Here is a 17028-nt window from a genome sequence, read left to right as displayed (position 1 = left end):
TAGCTGCAGAAATGACTGGGAAGGTTGTGCCTATCTCTAAGATAAAATACAACATCTAAAATCAGAATCTGAACACCACTTGCATTTTAATGAGCCACGTAGCATTTCATTTTACAAAAACACCTCCTTGAGCAAGCTATTCAAGCATACAGGTGACAAACAAGAAACAAATAATCACAAACACACAAACTCTGGAGGAAAGGTCCCATATTTTGATAACATTTCTGTTGGTAGCGCTCTATTCAAATACTATTCTATTCTGTGGGTAGCATTTTATTCTAATGCAACTGATGCTGCATATAGTACAACTCTTAAGTATTCTTTTAACAAATGAATACACAGAATATGTACATAGGTGACGTAAATGGAAAAACATAGGGAAACCATCTTCATTAATCAACCCCTTGACTTAAAGCAACCACTTCAGGGCTAGATATAAATCAAAGGGATTATTTGTGCAAGTGCTCACCAATGTGAGAAATTGGTTGCACAGTCTAGGCCTTTCAGCTAGCTATATTATATAGCTAGTCTAGCTAGTCTATATTATATAGACTTTTCAGCATCCCTGGTTTCCTCTCTTCCACATTTTAGGTTCTTTCACTGTGGTTTAACTACAAGGATCATCAGTTTGTATTAGTTCGGTTTATACTCACAGGTAAAAGAATGACAGGATACACGGCAGCAGAAGCTCAACTAGAGTAGTGGGACCAAAGCATGAATGGAGAACTGACAGCTACAGGAAAAATAGCCTTGTGCCATAGTTGCGACTGAGCATAATTTATGTTTCAGCAGATTTGGGTCACAATTCACACACACACACACACACACACACACACACACACACACACACACACACACTTTCTTGAACAGCCATTTGACAAACAACTTTCAAAAGACAAAGGGTTAAATAATAAAGATAGAGTCTGAATTACATTGGTGACAGATGTATCTCCTGGAACAATGGCTGCTGAAATACAGTACTATTTTCATCCTATATTTCATTTTTACATTCCTTCACTAATGAATAATTTCCTAAACACTGTGCTTCAGGTTTGAGAGGAGTAAATTAAACATCCTCTCCATCACCAATTCCCATTTTGCTACACTCATTGCTTTTTGAGTCTGCTAAAATAACCTGCTCTAAAACTTTGAAAGATAAAGGGCTTTACAGACTCAGGGTTTTCTTTGCTGAGAATGTACCATTACATTCTGCTTTGATTGCTGTTTTACCTCTTCTGTTGTTGTATTTTATGCTATACCTTTTGATCTTTTAATTACCACTTTATTGCACCAATAATATTGTATTTTATTTTTGTAAGCCACCTTGAGCACCCCATTGTGGGGAGAAAGGTGGGTAAAAATTAACAACTCAATCCTACCTAAGTTCCTCCATGCCAATGCTGTGCCGACTTGCTGGCCCCCATGCCAGAATGACTTCCACTGCATCCCACAGGAGAATTTAGCAGGTGGGACATCTCCTTGGTATAAGGAGACATTTGTTCCAGCCAGCCCAACAGGTCAACTTAGACCTGCACCAGTGATAACGCTGTGTTGGTGGATCAGTGCAGCAGTCACTACGCTGGCATAATCCAAGCATAGAATTCTGCTGTAAATAGCCCCATTTAATGAACTATGGTCCTGATCCTGAACGCTTCCCTGGCAGCTGCTTTTTATGTTTTACCCATTGGGGGGGGGGGGAACCAGACAACATGCTTGATATATTGTACAGTTTGGCCCTTGTTGTTTTAACATCTCTTAAGGACTTGAATACATGAATGTTTAACTGTCTGAAGGAGGGCAGAACTGAGCAAAGAAAAAGGAAGAGCTCAAATGAGTCAGAAAAGGTCTGAAAGATATAAAGAGGCCTTAGAAGTACGTGGATGTCCTGTCATCATAATAAACTGCTTTTCCTTAAGACACTCCAAACTTACACTCCAAGAGTATGAACCTGAATGACAGAACAATAGGCTTTTTTATTTTAATATATGGCAGCAGCCCTCAGAACACTTGTTTTATTACAAGTGGCTTTGATCAGATGTCTTGCCATTGAGCGGTTTGCCAAAATAAATGCAAATTTGACAAAACAGAAAGAAACTGGAGACAACTGCATAATTTTCAAAGAGATTAAACTCCATTTCCAGGAGACCAAATTCAATTGGCACCACCTACTGAGAGAGTATGTTTTAAAAGCTATCATGTGAAGGGATGCCTGACTTACTCAATTATAAACAATTGCTAGTAATGATATCTGTTTTGACTCGCATTGAATTACCCTGCTGCTTCAGGATTCATTGATATTTCTGTCTTACTGACTAAGAATTCCTAGTTGATATTTTAAATGAAAGAGACCAGGTTGTTTCTCAGTAGATGCTAATGGAATATAAGTTCAAATATTTTTAAAAGGTTATGTATGGATTTCCCTGGTACATTACAGTAAGTATTGGATCACAAGGAGAGCTTTGGTTGTTCCTGAGCTTCCATCTGCATACCATCGGCATCCTAGTACTTGAACTTGACAACATCCCATCAAAGGGTCTTAAAGGTCATATGAAACGCAAAATAAAATGCTCTTGCTAGTAAACTGAGGGCAAGCATATAAGAACACACTAATGATTTATCCCACACTAGGGTGACACTCCCCCCACGTTTGCTTAATTGCATGTATCATTTTTTATTACATAAACCAAAGCACATTATATGGAGTTTCAATGACTTACGAAACTAACAGCCCAATCCAAACCCCCACCAGCCTGCACGATACAGAGGTGCTGATGGAGTAGGTGCTTCATGCTTTTGGGGGGGGGGGGAGAGGGGCGACAACTGGACAGTACAGAATAGGCAAGTAAAAATCTTGTTATTTATTTCTCCATAAGCCACTTGGCCTCTAATTGGGTCTCCTCAGACCTACGCCAGGTATTTAGCAGCATAAGTCTGAGGACGCTCAGGTGCCATGTTGGGCTGGGAAAAAGGGGTATGACTTTGGCATGTGCCACTGCTGCTAAAATCCTCCCCTCCCACCCTGGCTTGGCCCAGTCCCCACCATCATCCTCCCAAACCAACCCTGCTCCCACCTTACACGCTCCTTACATGTGGTTGAGAAAAGCTTCTGGTTCACAAGTGTGGCCTATAGCCATTTGCACTGGTGGCCCCAAAGCATACGACAGTCATGTGGCTTTTTTGGTGCCAAACCTGGACTTACGGCAGAAAATCACAAGATCCACTGCCGTACACCCTGCATAGAATTGGGCCACAAGGTTTACTCTACACACCAAACTGCCTATCACATTTCTGGATTGTAGGTCAGAGAATTGCAGAAGTGAACTTTCCTCTTTATAAAATCCTACTGCCAAACTAACATACACGTCAGGTGACAGTTTCTCTTTGTGAAATTGTTTTTCTATGTGCATGGATTTGGAACAAAATGCATCTCTACCATGCCATCTGAAGTGATACAACTTAAGAGCAGTTTTACCAAGTGACCATTTGTTTTAAATAGGCTAGTTTACATCCAGGGAAATTAGCTTTCAGCAAAACTATTGGTAGGTAGGCTAGACTGAGAGGTGGTGCAAGAAACTTCATGGCTGAGCATAATATTGGCCATACAATAAGGGAGATATCCTTAATTTATGGTCAACATTCTGTCACAACCGAGTAGAACAGTACTATTTAACACTACTAATGTGACCGTCTTCAGTGGAACTTCCAGAAATCTCCTGCTCAAGTCCTACAGAAACAAAGTAATGTTTTAGTTGCTGAAGATGAGATTCCAAAAGGCAACTTACATGATCAATTAATTCACGAACCATGCCATTCCATTGTCCACTGGCATCATCCCGGGCTCCATATTTTCCATCTTCTACTAGCCTAATCTCATAGGTAAATCCGAGGAAGATTGATAGCTCCCTGAGGAGGTCAATGCAATATCCTTCAAATCTATCATTCCCATACAAAGGCTTATCAGACTTTTTGAACATCACATATGGCTCTTCCTGGAAAAATAGAGTATTAAGAGAAAAGAGAGAACACTTTGGAAACATTCAGAATTTTTTTTTAAATGATTGATTATAACAATTGTTGTTTCATCTGAAAAGATTCTTTAATCAATTACTTATCAACAGTAATTGCATGGTTTGGCAAACACCATTAACTTGTTAAAAATGACAGCAATTTGACAATATGATTACTTGGTAATGGAAACAAAATGGATTTTTTTTCAATAGCAATCATATAATGTTTAAAAAACCTGTGGAGATCATAATCACAGCATTCAGTACAATTCCGCAAAAGCTGATCATCTCATGACTAATTTCCATTCCTTTCCATTGGACAGAATTCAGCCATAACTAGAGGTGTTTGAAAATGGTGTAATCTATTTTACTCAGAAGTTAGTCCATTGTGTTCAGTAAGACTTAAGGCCCCATCCTTTCCAACTTTTCAATCCTGGTGCAGCCATGCCAATGGGGTGAGTGCTGCATCTTGTGGTGGGAGGGTAGTTACTGAGGCCCCCTCAAGGTAAGGGAATGTTTGTTCCCTTGCCTTGGGGCTAGGTTGCAGCTGCACCAGCACTGGAAAGTTGACTAGGATTGGGCCCTTAGGCTGTAATCCTATCCTACTTACTGGAAACAAACACCTTTAGCCATAACACACTTTGCTGCATTATGTCCAACACATTTTATTATCTAATTTATATTTTTTCACAATATATGAATCAGGTTATAAGTGATCATCAGCTGTCTGCTAAATACACATAAAGCATTCATTGAGGTTGAAAATGCCAACTCAAATTCCCAAATACTTTAAAAATTATTTCAGTATAATTAGAAAGAGTCTTAGCTTCACATACAAGCATCTTCTGCTCTGCTCCATCAATTTGTCACAATTTTCACAACCAGCCAATAGATATATTAAATTAGAAGTCACATGTTAATTCAGTACTTCAAGCAGCACACATCAAATTTCCCATAGTGACTGCTGGGTAAATAAAAATAATAATCATATGTAACATTTGTTTCTGAAGTCAAAGACTATTCTAACCCATTAAGTGGACAAACCAACCAACACAACCAATACTGGCCAATCATTACATTACTTGATAAAAATACAAGTCTAAAACAAATACAAGATTTCCATTTAGGTTTACAGACTCTCGTCATTAAATGTGATGCTTTTGTGCAATGAATATAACTTTGTTTCTAAGAGATAGGTTTGATTAGTAACTAGTTTTGCAGATCAGACACTACAAGAAAGGAACAACAAACAGTAAACCCCATTTCACAAATGGCCACTAACAAGCCCCACTGTCAAAGCCACTATATACCACTTGCCTCTGCTTGGCAACTGGTGGACAGATGGAACCCCAGAGCTATAGATTTGATTCTGAAATATCCAGTTTCTTACTATGTGTTCACAGCATGTAATCAGCAAGGGCTCAGTGGAGCCCTTTTCCCTTCCTACCCTCATACAACTGAACCTCTACTGCTGTGAAAAGCAGACTGTACCAGCATGTTGGCCATTGTAATCACCAGATTGTCCAAGCATGCCTCCTGTACACACATGTAGTTCTTGATCTCCTCCCTGGGGTCCCAGCCTGAAAATTACTCAAATAAGTGTCCTCAGTACTGTTGTACTTATTAATCCTTCTTGCTTCTCTGGTCAGTAACTTTCAGTGACACTCCTTGCACAACCAATAGAGTTCTTTGCTTTGTGTAAACAAAAGCCATGAAAAATAAAAGTCAACAGGCAGAAAAGAATTCATAAGAAGCAAATTCCTACAGTACAGCAAAGATGTCAAGATCACTGAAAGACAGTATATAGCCCAATACAGCATAATGTGTGGTGCTCTGAGGCAAAGATGATATGTTTTAAGAGCCAGTAATATACTTAGCCAGAATGCTTCAAACACAAATACCCTCCAGAGCCGGAGAAAAAGACAAATTATTTAGAACTCCAAGTCATGTCACTCCATATTGACTTTGTATCCCAGTGGAGTCACACAGAGACCAAAAGCAATCCAAAAACAGCTCACTCACAAGTGTATGGCTGACCAACTGTCTTGAAAAAATGATTAGGGATACAAAACCTACCCCAGAATAATTTCCAAAGCATTCAGTCATGTCAAAAGCTAAAGACAGAACTGAGAATGCTTCAAATCAACAATTTTACCTCTTTATAGGTTACACCCCAAGGTTTAAACCTGAAGACATTCTGTACAGCTGTGTACAGTAATGTTTGCCTCATAACAAGGTGAGAGAACGCACAGGTGAAAAACTGAAGCCCTAACAACGGGAACAATATTTGATAGCTTTCAACTCAGTTTTGATTTGTTTCAGACAATTTTACATATGAAAACTCTAAATGAAGTTTTTTTTTTTTACCCCCTGCCAATGTGAAATGTTTCTATTTATTGGCATGTCCCAGAACAGAAAAACCTCCTACAGTACTGATTATAACAATCTTTGACCTCAGTGTAATTTTTAAATACACAGTGTATTTAAAAAAATAGAAAAAGGCTTAAATCTATAAAACTGCTCAAAAGCTTCATGCAGAAAGGGACAGTTGACTGCACAGAAGCTGTGTATTCCAGCTAGCACTGTGCCAATGACAGATGTCTATTCTTCCCTATTGCTCCTCAGCTTGGCCTTCAGGTGCAAAGGAGGTGCTAAACAGCAAGTGCTGGTGAAGGGCAGACTCTACACTGGAAACAAGTAATACCGCTTCCTAATAATTAGCCTGGGACATATAAATAGGTCTGGGCAACTTGCTATCAAACTCAGTAGAGTTCAGTTATTATTATTATTATTATTATTATTATTATTATTATTATTATTATTAATAATAATAATAATAATAATAACAGTATTTATATACTGTTTTTCAACTAAAAGTTCACAAAGCGGTTTACAGAGAAAAATCAAATAACTAAATGGCTCCCTGTCCCAAAAGGGCTCACAATCTAAAAAGATGCAAATGAATACCAGCAGACAGCCACTAGAACAGACAGTGCTTGGGTGAGGTGGGCCAATTACTTTCCCCCTGCTAAAAAAAGGAGCACCCACTTGAAAAAGTGCCTCTTACCCAATTAACAGGGGTTGTACAGTTTCTACAGTTCTGCCCAGTGCTTGGCAATTCTTTATCTAGTCCCAAGCAGATAGCAAAACAAACAAACAAAAAGAGCCACAGCGAGTTTCCTTGTAAACCTAAAACAACTGATAATTAATATTGGAAACAACCAAATCAAGATGAATAAAATTGTGGAAGATTTTTTTAAAAATGCATACACAAAACCCTCACAAAACTTCAAAATGAGAATCCAATTTTAACGGGAAGGGGGAGGTTCAGAAACCATAAAAACCATAAAATCACACTCTATTAAAAATTGAAGAGAACAGAACAGACTGTGCCTGGAACCAAAAATATAGCGAAGGCACTAGATAGACATCATAAGGGAAGAATTTCTACAGTTTGATCACAGTCACTAACTGTGCAAGCCTATGTGTATCTACTCAGAAACAAGTCCTACTGAGTTCAATGGGACTTATTCCCAGTTAAGCACACATGTAATTGTAGCCTAAGACCACCATTTCTCTGGTAAGCTCAGAAGGCTGGGAACTTGAAAAAGAGCCTGCAAGCTACCACATAGCTTCATGTGAATGAAAGCTTAATATGAATGAAAGATACCTCATCCCAGGCCATTTAGATCTTCAAAGGCCTTTTTAATTTTAAAAATTTTAAAAATTTAGTCTAGAAACAGATTGGTTGATGGAGAAGCTCTTTAATGCTTACAGTGCTCAGTTCCAGACAAGTGACATCTGCATTTTGTTCCAACTAAGTTTCTGACATTTGTCAAGGGCAGCCCCTTGTATAACACATTACAATAGTCTAGTCTGGATATTACCACAACATGGATAAATATCAGGTGACTCCTCCAGAAAAGGAGGAGTGCACCATCAGGCATTGGAAGAGGAGATTCTGATGCCACTTAAGTATTGAGCAGCAAAGTTGGATCAAACAGTATCTCCAGACTTTGAGCCCGATCATTAATGTGTGGGGTACTAGCAATCCTTGACAAGTTGAGTACTACTTCCAATTAATTTGATAAATAATTCATCAACATCTCCATCTCAACTGGATCAAGCCTCAGTTCATCTAGCCCAGGGGTGCTCAAACCCTGGCCCATGGGCCATTTGCGGTCCTCAGGGACCCCCAATCCAGCCCATGGGGAGCCCCAGTCAATGAGCCTCTGATCCTCTGGAGACTTGCTAGAGCCCACTCTGGCCCAACACAATTGCTCTCAGCATGAAGACAACTGTTCAACTTCTCACATGAGCTGTGGGTTCCCTCTTCTGCTTGCTGTTTCATGTCTGTGATACAGCAGTGGCAGTGAAGGAAAGGTTGGCCTTGCTTTATGCAAGGACCTTTATAGGCCTTGAGCTACTGCAAGATCTTCATTCATTTATATAAGTTCCATCTTGAATATATTCATTTATGCATATTTATGTAAATTTATTCAAATTAAAAATGTAAATTATTTTTTCCCTGGCCTCCGACACAGTGTCAGAGGTGATGTGACCCTCCTGCCAAAAAGTTTGGACACCCCTGATCTAGTCTATTACTGACTCCAAACACCTGTTCAAAATAACCTTCACTTTACCCGGATTTGATGTAAGGGTGTCATCACCAAATTGACGGCACACAACTCCTGAACCTTTGATGTTCTTTCCGTGCGGTTTCATGTAAACATTAAAAAGCTTGCAGGGTGATACAGAACCTTTTCTGACACCATAGCATATCTACCACAGTGCTGAGCTCCAGGACCACCTTTAAAAAATTCTGCCAGGTACAGCATAGCCACTATAGATCAGTACCCACAGTCAGACTGCCACTTCAAAGAAACCCCCATCAATAGGATTGAAAGCCATTGAGAGGTTTAGGAGAATCAACAAGGACAGTCTAATGTCACAGGCCATTTCCAAGGGCATCCAAGGCCAGTTCAGTATCCAAATCAGGCCAGAATCCATATAAAAATGTGTCAAAAAAATTGGTACGATCCAGGAAAGCCTGTTGGCATGCCAGAAGTTGTACAGACATGACTTAAAGCCTTGAACACAAAGATTCACACCCAAATCCAGCAAAAATTCCCCACACTGATGCAGCGGCACTAACGCAGCTTGTGCTGCATCCTACATGGGAATTTAGCAGGCAGAAAGTCTTGGGGTAAGGAGACATTTGTTTCCTTGTGCCAGGGTATGTCCCAGCCTGTGTAATGGGTCTGTCTGGACCCACACCAATGAAGTCACTGGCAGAAGTCCAAGTTGATGTTTCGCCATATCAGGCAGTATCAGTGCTGCTCTGGATAAAGAACTAAAGAAGGAATTGTTTGCTGCAGCTTTCCCTTTGTTATTGGTAGCCCTGCCACTTCAGAGTGCAATCTTGTGCAGGTTTACTGGGCTGACTGAGGATTAGAGTTCAGGGAGAAACTCTCTCAGTTCAGTGCTTGTCCCTACAACTCAATGCAAAACAGCTGGAGGTGTGACTAAACAGTTCATCAGTGCAAGGGTTGTGGATAACCCATAAATTCCCATTCGCCGCCCCCCCCCCAATGTTTTCAGGCTTCTTGTTTATACAATTTAAAGAAGGAACTCCATTATAATAGGGTCTAATGACATGACCTGATGCTTATCTTATTACTTAACTCCCTTTCTTATTCCAGATCCCTTTCTCAGCATACTCTACCAATCAATGCAGTATCTAGCAAACAGCTTGGCATATAATGTGAGCTACAGATGGATCTCTATTCATAAGCATTTGTCAAGCCAGCTGTAAGATATTCCATATGATTCCTGTCCTCGTCATTGGTTGGGCTTATCCCCTGGGGGCTGGGGATAAGAACAGGCCCTCAGTTTGGCTGTACTTGTTGTAAGAGGCGACTAAACAGCCACCGGGTAGATGAGACTCGTCAGCCTGGGAAGGCAGCTCATCTGAGAGAAGGAAAACTCTGATCCCAAACCTCCACTGCCTTGTGGCTACATCCAGTTATGGAAAAGGCTTCAGGAGTCAACCTCGAGGCAAAATCTGGAGCCGGAGTCCCTGAGGCAGTTCATGGCTGAACACAGTCACGTTCTGGCAACTCCTGCAACGCCACTGGAACCAACCGTATTGGCCTCTGCCTTTCTGTTGGACCATTTCAGCGACGTGGAGAGTGGGGATTTGCTGCATGGATAACAGCCTATCCTCCATACCTACTTTACCCAGGCTTTGCACACTGGAGAGGACACTCTGTTCCAGAACCACCATTCAGAGTGTGATACCATAGTCTTCCGAGACTGAAGGATGCCAACATTGGAATGCCACCCTTCAGGGGATACATTATTGTTGGACAGAACTCTGCTGAAACTGGCTCAAGCAGAAATAGTAGATGCAGACAAGCAATTAAAACCCTACAGTTCTCCATCATATTGATTACTTTGGTCACAGAATACACATGGAGGATTCTACCCAAGAGTAGGTTGTTCTCTTGAATACACTTAATTTTGGTTTCTTCAGTTTTCATTGAGAAACTTATTCTAGACCAGCAATCTCCAAACTGCAGCCCGCTGTGTCACAGGATTACCCATCCAGGCACAGCACAGGGGTGGCAAAGGCTTTCCATTCCATGCCAGAGCATCCAGTTTTCTCAGCCAATTTTTGCAGAAACTTACACCAGGCAGCTGCATCTACTGCCTGTCGCCACTGAAGGTTCTGCACCTTGATTTCCTGGCAGAACTGGCTGCCCAACACGAGTTTCTGCAAATAAAGTAGGCTATGGGACGGAATGAAAAACCTTCCCCACTGCCACAGCTGGACTGGTAATCCTGGGACATAGTAGGCATCATGGAACTCCTGATCCAGCCCCTGGGCCAGTGTTTGGAGGTCCCTGTTCTAGACATAGAATACAGCACCAAACTCAAACTCAAAACTTGCTTTTTGAAGATAGCTTAGCAAATAAAAAAAATAACTTGCTGACAGCCATGATAATGATAATACAAACTTTAGGGCTTGAACTAACCATCAAATAAAGTAGGCTGTAGTCTGCAAAAGTTTATGCCGCAAAAAATGTCCTAACCTTTAAAGTGATTCAATACTCTTCATTGTTGAAACAATACATTTTTAACCTACATCCTAAACACAAGTTGTTGGAAGCAAGTTCCACAGATTTCAGGGGATGTTTCTTTCAAGTAAGACTGCAACCTTTATTAAACTCAAGTAATGGTCTACCTGCAGCAACAAACACTTAATACAATTGTGTCATCTGAATGACACAACAATTCAGACAAGAGAATCAATATAATCCGTTTTGATACAGAATCTATAACATTCTGCCTCAATTATGCAAATTAGATGAAAGTACAATCACTTCAGAATGTAAATGCGGGAATAACAAACAATATTCAGAAACCTACAAACACACACACACACTCATAGGGAATGCTTCTGCACGAACAGTTATGACACAACCCTATGTATTGCGGTGAAACAAAGTATTTGGGGGGAGGGAGTTAATATGGCGGAACTTTCCTGCTTGGGAAAGCACCAGGAGACTTAAACCCGGCTGCTGTTGACAGCCGAGGACTTCCCTGGATCAAAGGGATAACATGAGATTACCTACAACTCTTCGGAGGTTGCTCCTTTTGGGGGGGGGGTATCTCTGGCGAAGGCTGGAGAACTCTTTAGTTTGAGCGACGGAAGAGAAGCACAGACATCTAGCTCGGGTCTTCAGTGGTGGAACAAAGCCTGAACGTTCCCTGAAATTTATTACTTTCACTTTGGCAAGTTGCGGAGAAATATTGTGATTTATAGAAGTTGTTTGAATATTCAAGATAAGACTGCTAATTAAAGGATCTTAAAACAATTTTAATGAGATGAAACTCTTATTGGTAGGAAGAAATGGAATGTTGAGAACGTGTGCAGCAGGCGTGGTGATGAGGAGATGAGTTTCAAAAAATTTTAACAGCTGAATGGTCTCCAAGTGTTTTATTAGGATGTTTTTTCTACTGATTAATGAGTTATTGGCTAACGATTACGATATCTAGGCTGTTTATATTTTACTTTTATATGATACGTCATCGCTTACAAAATTTTGAGTATATGAACTATAGAATGGAAGAATTTTATTTCAGAACCATAGAGTGTTTAACCATAGAGTTCTTGAATTGTTTGAATTAGAAGTGACATCTGTTGGTGAAAACTGGAACGAAGAGCCAATAATGTGGAGCAAGCAAAAGAACAAACGAAACAGTCAAGATTACCAACACAGACTCTGAAGAGAAAACTTAATGAGGAATTTCTGGAATGCCTGTTTCAGCAGTTTTAGGATAAAACTGAATTAAAAATAAATAGACTCAGTTGAACAAGAGCTTAAAGACCTGAAATTCGAATTGAGACAAGATATGGCTCAGCTGGAAGAATCTGTCAAACATATTAAACAAGAGACACAGGAGATCCAGAACAGGGTCAATATCACCGATTGTAGAATGAAAGTCCTGAGTTCAGAACAAGAGAAAACATTGGATAAGATACCTCTGATGGAACAAGCAAACAAAGAAAAAACATTGAGATTAAGTGCCTCACCAAAGAATTGTGGAGAAGATTTGAGACAACGAATGGTACAGGTCCTAGCTTGGTATTTACAAACAGTGAACAAATCATTGGTTCAGAAGTTGACCAGGTTTATAGACAACAAAAAATCTACTGGCTGGATGCAGTTCAAAAGGCAAGAGACTTTATGCAGAAATTTAAAAAACAGGAGGATTTAGGAGGACAAGAGAGAGGATAAGAAGATATGCAACAGGATCAGTGTCAGGAGGAAGAGGTTCTGATGGATAATGGATAAACTTACAATTGTTATTAAAGACAAGTCAGTAAAATCTTTTATGGATAACTGGAAACCATTCATGGACTTACTGCTCACCGAGGGGAAAATGGGATAAATAACCTACAGATTTGATGAGTAGATAGAGGAGTTAGTTTTCACGTTTCTCATTTTTCTTCTTGTGTGGATAATGCAATTTTTTGTTAGTCTATACCAGCCATTTTCAACCACTGTGCCGTGGCACACTGGTGTGCCGCGAGTGGTCCTCAGGTGTGCCACATGAATTTTGGGGAAGGTCATTTATTAATAGGGCCAATGGGAGATGTGAGCCCCCACTGGCAGCATGGTGTGCCTTGTCAATTGTCAAAAACCTGGTGGTGTGCCTTGACCATTTTAGTGCCTTGTCAGTGTGCCGTGAGATGAAAAAGACTGAAAATCACTGGTCTAGACTGTTTAAATTCTGATAATTGTTTTTTTGTATGATTTTGTAGTAGAATAAAGGAATGCAGTTTGATATAATGGACCAAAATCTATGGATTTGATGAGTAGATAGGGGATTTAACTTATTTTTTTTTTATTTTTTCTGTGTTGAAAATATATTTTTCAGTGTGTAGATAGCTTTGCTTGTATTTGTAATATAATTTTTAAAAAAGAGAAAAAAGAAGCAAAGTATTTGGGTGCAACAGTCTCTTGTAGAATACTTCAACATCAGAATTCTTTATATTTATCCTGCATTTAGATTTACTCTAAGTAGTAATATATTGCTTTGCCACCTGTGAGATTCTGGCACTGCCAGCAGTATCACATGGCCCACACAGGTGAGGCTTGGCCGACTGGGTGTTCTGAGATGCTCAAGAAATTTTATCAGCCCTGGGAGCCTCAGAGTGGGCTACAGTCGGAAGCAGATGGCCCAGGAAGCTAATTGAGAGGGGGTGGAACTGGGAGAGGCCAGGGACCAAGGCCTACGAGAGGGGGGTAAAGGAGGTAATTTGTATCCGGGCCCAGGGTCAGAAAGGGGGCCCAGGAGTCAAAGGAGGGGGCCCAGAAATTTCCTAGGATCTTACATTATGCAGTCTCATCCAGATTCACAGCTTACGCAGAATGCTGAGGGCATTACCATGGGCACATGGCAGCGACTACTGCCACAAGCCATATACACCAGGCCCAGTAATGCATATATTTCTTAACAGTGTCACATTTGGGAGGAAACGGACCTGCTACATTAGCTTTTTGGCTTGTGGATCCACTAAACATGAACGAGTGTAGAGGAGCTCAGCAACACAGTTGCGGGACTGCAACTGCTGCAGAAGTTAGTTTTGGTGTATATGGGATATTTTCTAGACTAGTGTGAACCTAAATACAATGATACTAATCTCCTGCAACGATTTTCTATATTTGAAAGATTTTAGAGAAACTTCGGAGTGAGTTTGGTTTCCCGTATTACTGTATCTAGTCGCCAACACCAGGCAGGGATGTAGACCTGAGTTCTGCATTGGAAAGACTGGCAGACCTGGGCCCCAAAGACTATTCTGGCTGCTGCCACTTCCCCCCTGCCTGTTTTGCCCCCATTCTGCCCACCCCCATTGCCATCCCCCACTCTGTTTCACCCCTTCCCTCTTTGGGAAGGGGCCCAAAAGAAACTTTGTACGCCCTGATAAAATTCCTCTCAGAGGCCCTGGCAGAGACATTATAGACAGCTGGGTGGAAGGGTGGAGGGAGAGGCTAAGATGAGAGGGAGAATTTGAGTGGAGGAGGGGAAGATGGAAGAGAAAACATGGCAAGGGAGAGCCAAAGAATCAAAGGTGTCCAGGTAGCAGAAAGTACAAGGAAGAGGGAGAGAAATGGTACTACAAAGGGATTAGGAGACAAAGACCCAGACTGGTCATAGGGGAAAAGTCGACAAACTGTGGGAAAAAAGACAACCGAGCAAGATGGTATGGGCAGGAAGAAAGGAGCAACCAGGGGAAGGAGAAATCCAGCTATCCCAAAATCTTTGGCAGGAGGTCTCTCTAGAATTTCCCCCCTCACTCCCCTCAGCTTAACAGGCCCCTTCACTTTAATAAGAGTTCTCTTGGACAATCCAAGCTCCCTAGTCAGGAAAGACTTTGTATGAAAATACTGTAGCAACAGCACCAGTGAGACTAATTGGAGGTAAAATATAATAATAATAAGAGACTCAAAGAATGGGAGATTCATGTATCCAAACTGCGTAAGAAACCACTTGCCTGAAGCAGGCAGCTGCATCACTGGTGTAATTGCTGTTGCCCTGCCCTTTCGACATAGAACTACCCATGTTGCAAGAAATGGGAGAGAAACAGAGTTCCCACACCACCCCCTGCAAAGGACAACTAAATATCAAGTCTAAGAAGCATTCAAAAAAAATAAGACTAGGGCTGCAATCCTATATACATTTACTTGGGAGTAAGGCCCATTAAACTCAATGGGGCTTACTTCTGAGTAGACATGCATAGGATTGCTCTGTAAAACACATTAGAGAATAACTTGTTGAGTATTATTCAGTTGCATAAGATGCCAGCTAAAATTAAAAATAAAAAATAATAATTTTTACCCCATGATGGAAAAAAAGCCCCCAGCCATCCTGCATAAGTCAGAAATAGGAAATTCAAAAGATCTGAAAAGACTCCCTGCTGTTTTAGAAAGAATATCCTGGTGGTACATAGCAAGTGGTCTTATGTTCCTTTCAGATTTTTTTTAAACTGATTCCTAAATTATTCCAACCTCACCACAGTTGATTCTGCCTAAATGCAAATGCATTAAGGAATCATAAGAATACTAAAAGATCAGTCAACTGAGATTATAGCACTGAAATTAAATTAAATTGCCATTGCCATATACCAAAGTAAAATTTCAGCGAAATTAACTTTTTTTTTTTTAGATCTTTCATTACACTGTAATTGCTAAATAACTGTCAAAGGACATTTACATACTGGTCATTACATTACTTTTGTAATTCATATGAGTTTTCTTCACAGCTCTATCTCGGGAAAACAATGGCAGACATGATTACTTACCAAGATGGTGGTTACTGTTAGGGAGCGATTTGATAGGGAATCAGTGATGTTTGCAGGTTTTCCTTTTTGATTCTCTGTCATGTTTAGGCCACTGGCAGGATCCCAGGTTCCAATCTATAAAATAGTATATGCATTTTATATATTGTTCATGATTCCTTTTTTTAAGCCACTAGGACAGAAGAGAGGTAGGCAAAATTCAAGTTTGCCATGGATAAAAATTTGTTACTCTGTTAAAGGCAGCCTACTTAAAAATATGATTCACTGTACTTCATGACGTGACTAGTGAAGTGTAATAGGAGTGAAAATGACGTACATAGTTCTGAGTACTTAATTTTCCATTTAAACTTCTATCCTCGAAGAAAAAGCCACATCTGATGCTAACATGATAGCTAAAAATACATTTTGTAACACATATGCTACTCTTCACTGTAAATTGATCAATCCCTTGCTCTTGTTGATAATAGCATGGAACTCCATTTTAATCCAGTACGTACATATGTATGTACACACACACATGCACGCACGCATAGTTTATATTCCGCAAGCAAAAAAGAGTTCTGGATGCTAATAGAAACTACTTTCCACCTTCCTCTAAACTTAAGAAAATTATAGAACAACCTCATCTCTCTCTTCTGTCACAAATATGGTTTGCAGCAAGTATAGGTATGTTTCTGGTGGCTGCCCAGTGCCAGTACTGCAACTTTCCTCCAAATCCCTTCAAAAGTTTGAAAGAGATTATTATTTATTTATCTGCAGAATTTATATCCCGCCTTTCCACTTCAGAAAAGAGCACTCAAGGCAGCTAACAAGTGAAACAATGACAAATATAAATATAAAAATCAAACACTGAAAAACAATAAACACGAACAAAACATTGGATCCCCCCCCCCCAAAAGAAGAAAGGGCCATGCCCCCTTGTGTCAGCAGTAAAAGGTTTGTGTAATTAAAAAGGTTTTAAGCCCCCACTGAAAGGACTCTAGAGAGGGAGCTGTTCTCAGCTCCAGGGGAAGGGAGTTCCACAAACAGGGAGCCACCACCAAGAAGGCCCTTTTTCTTGCAGCCATCCCCTTAACCCAGTGGCATCACTAGGGTTCACATCACCTAGTGCGGGATGCCAGCGCATCACCCCCCATGCAGTGGGCGGGGCAA

The 17028-nt window shown here is 40.4% G+C and overlaps 1 protein-coding gene across 2 annotated transcripts in view; it reads right to left on the bottom strand.

Moving 5' to 3' along the window:
- Positions 1-17028, bottom strand: part of GRIK2 (glutamate ionotropic receptor kainate type subunit 2) — a 326420-nt gene that overhangs the window by 200086 nt on the left and 109306 nt on the right. For both annotated transcript variants that reach the window (XM_066612979.1, XM_066612971.1), the window contains exons 8-9: positions 15880-15993; positions 3783-3989 (exon numbers count right to left, since the gene is read on the bottom strand). In XM_066612979.1, coding sequence (XP_066469076.1) covers positions 3783-3989; positions 15880-15993 — 321 coding nt within the window. The remainder of the gene's footprint in view (positions 1-3782; positions 3990-15879; positions 15994-17028) is intronic.

Source organism: Tiliqua scincoides, chromosome 1, assembly GCF_035046505.1.
Source record: "Tiliqua scincoides isolate rTilSci1 chromosome 1, rTilSci1.hap2, whole genome shotgun sequence".
NCBI lineage: Eukaryota > Metazoa > Chordata > Lepidosauria > Squamata > Scincidae > Tiliqua > Tiliqua scincoides.
Note: the sequence above shows the minus strand (reverse complement) of the source record. Positions and strands in the feature narration are given on the sequence as shown.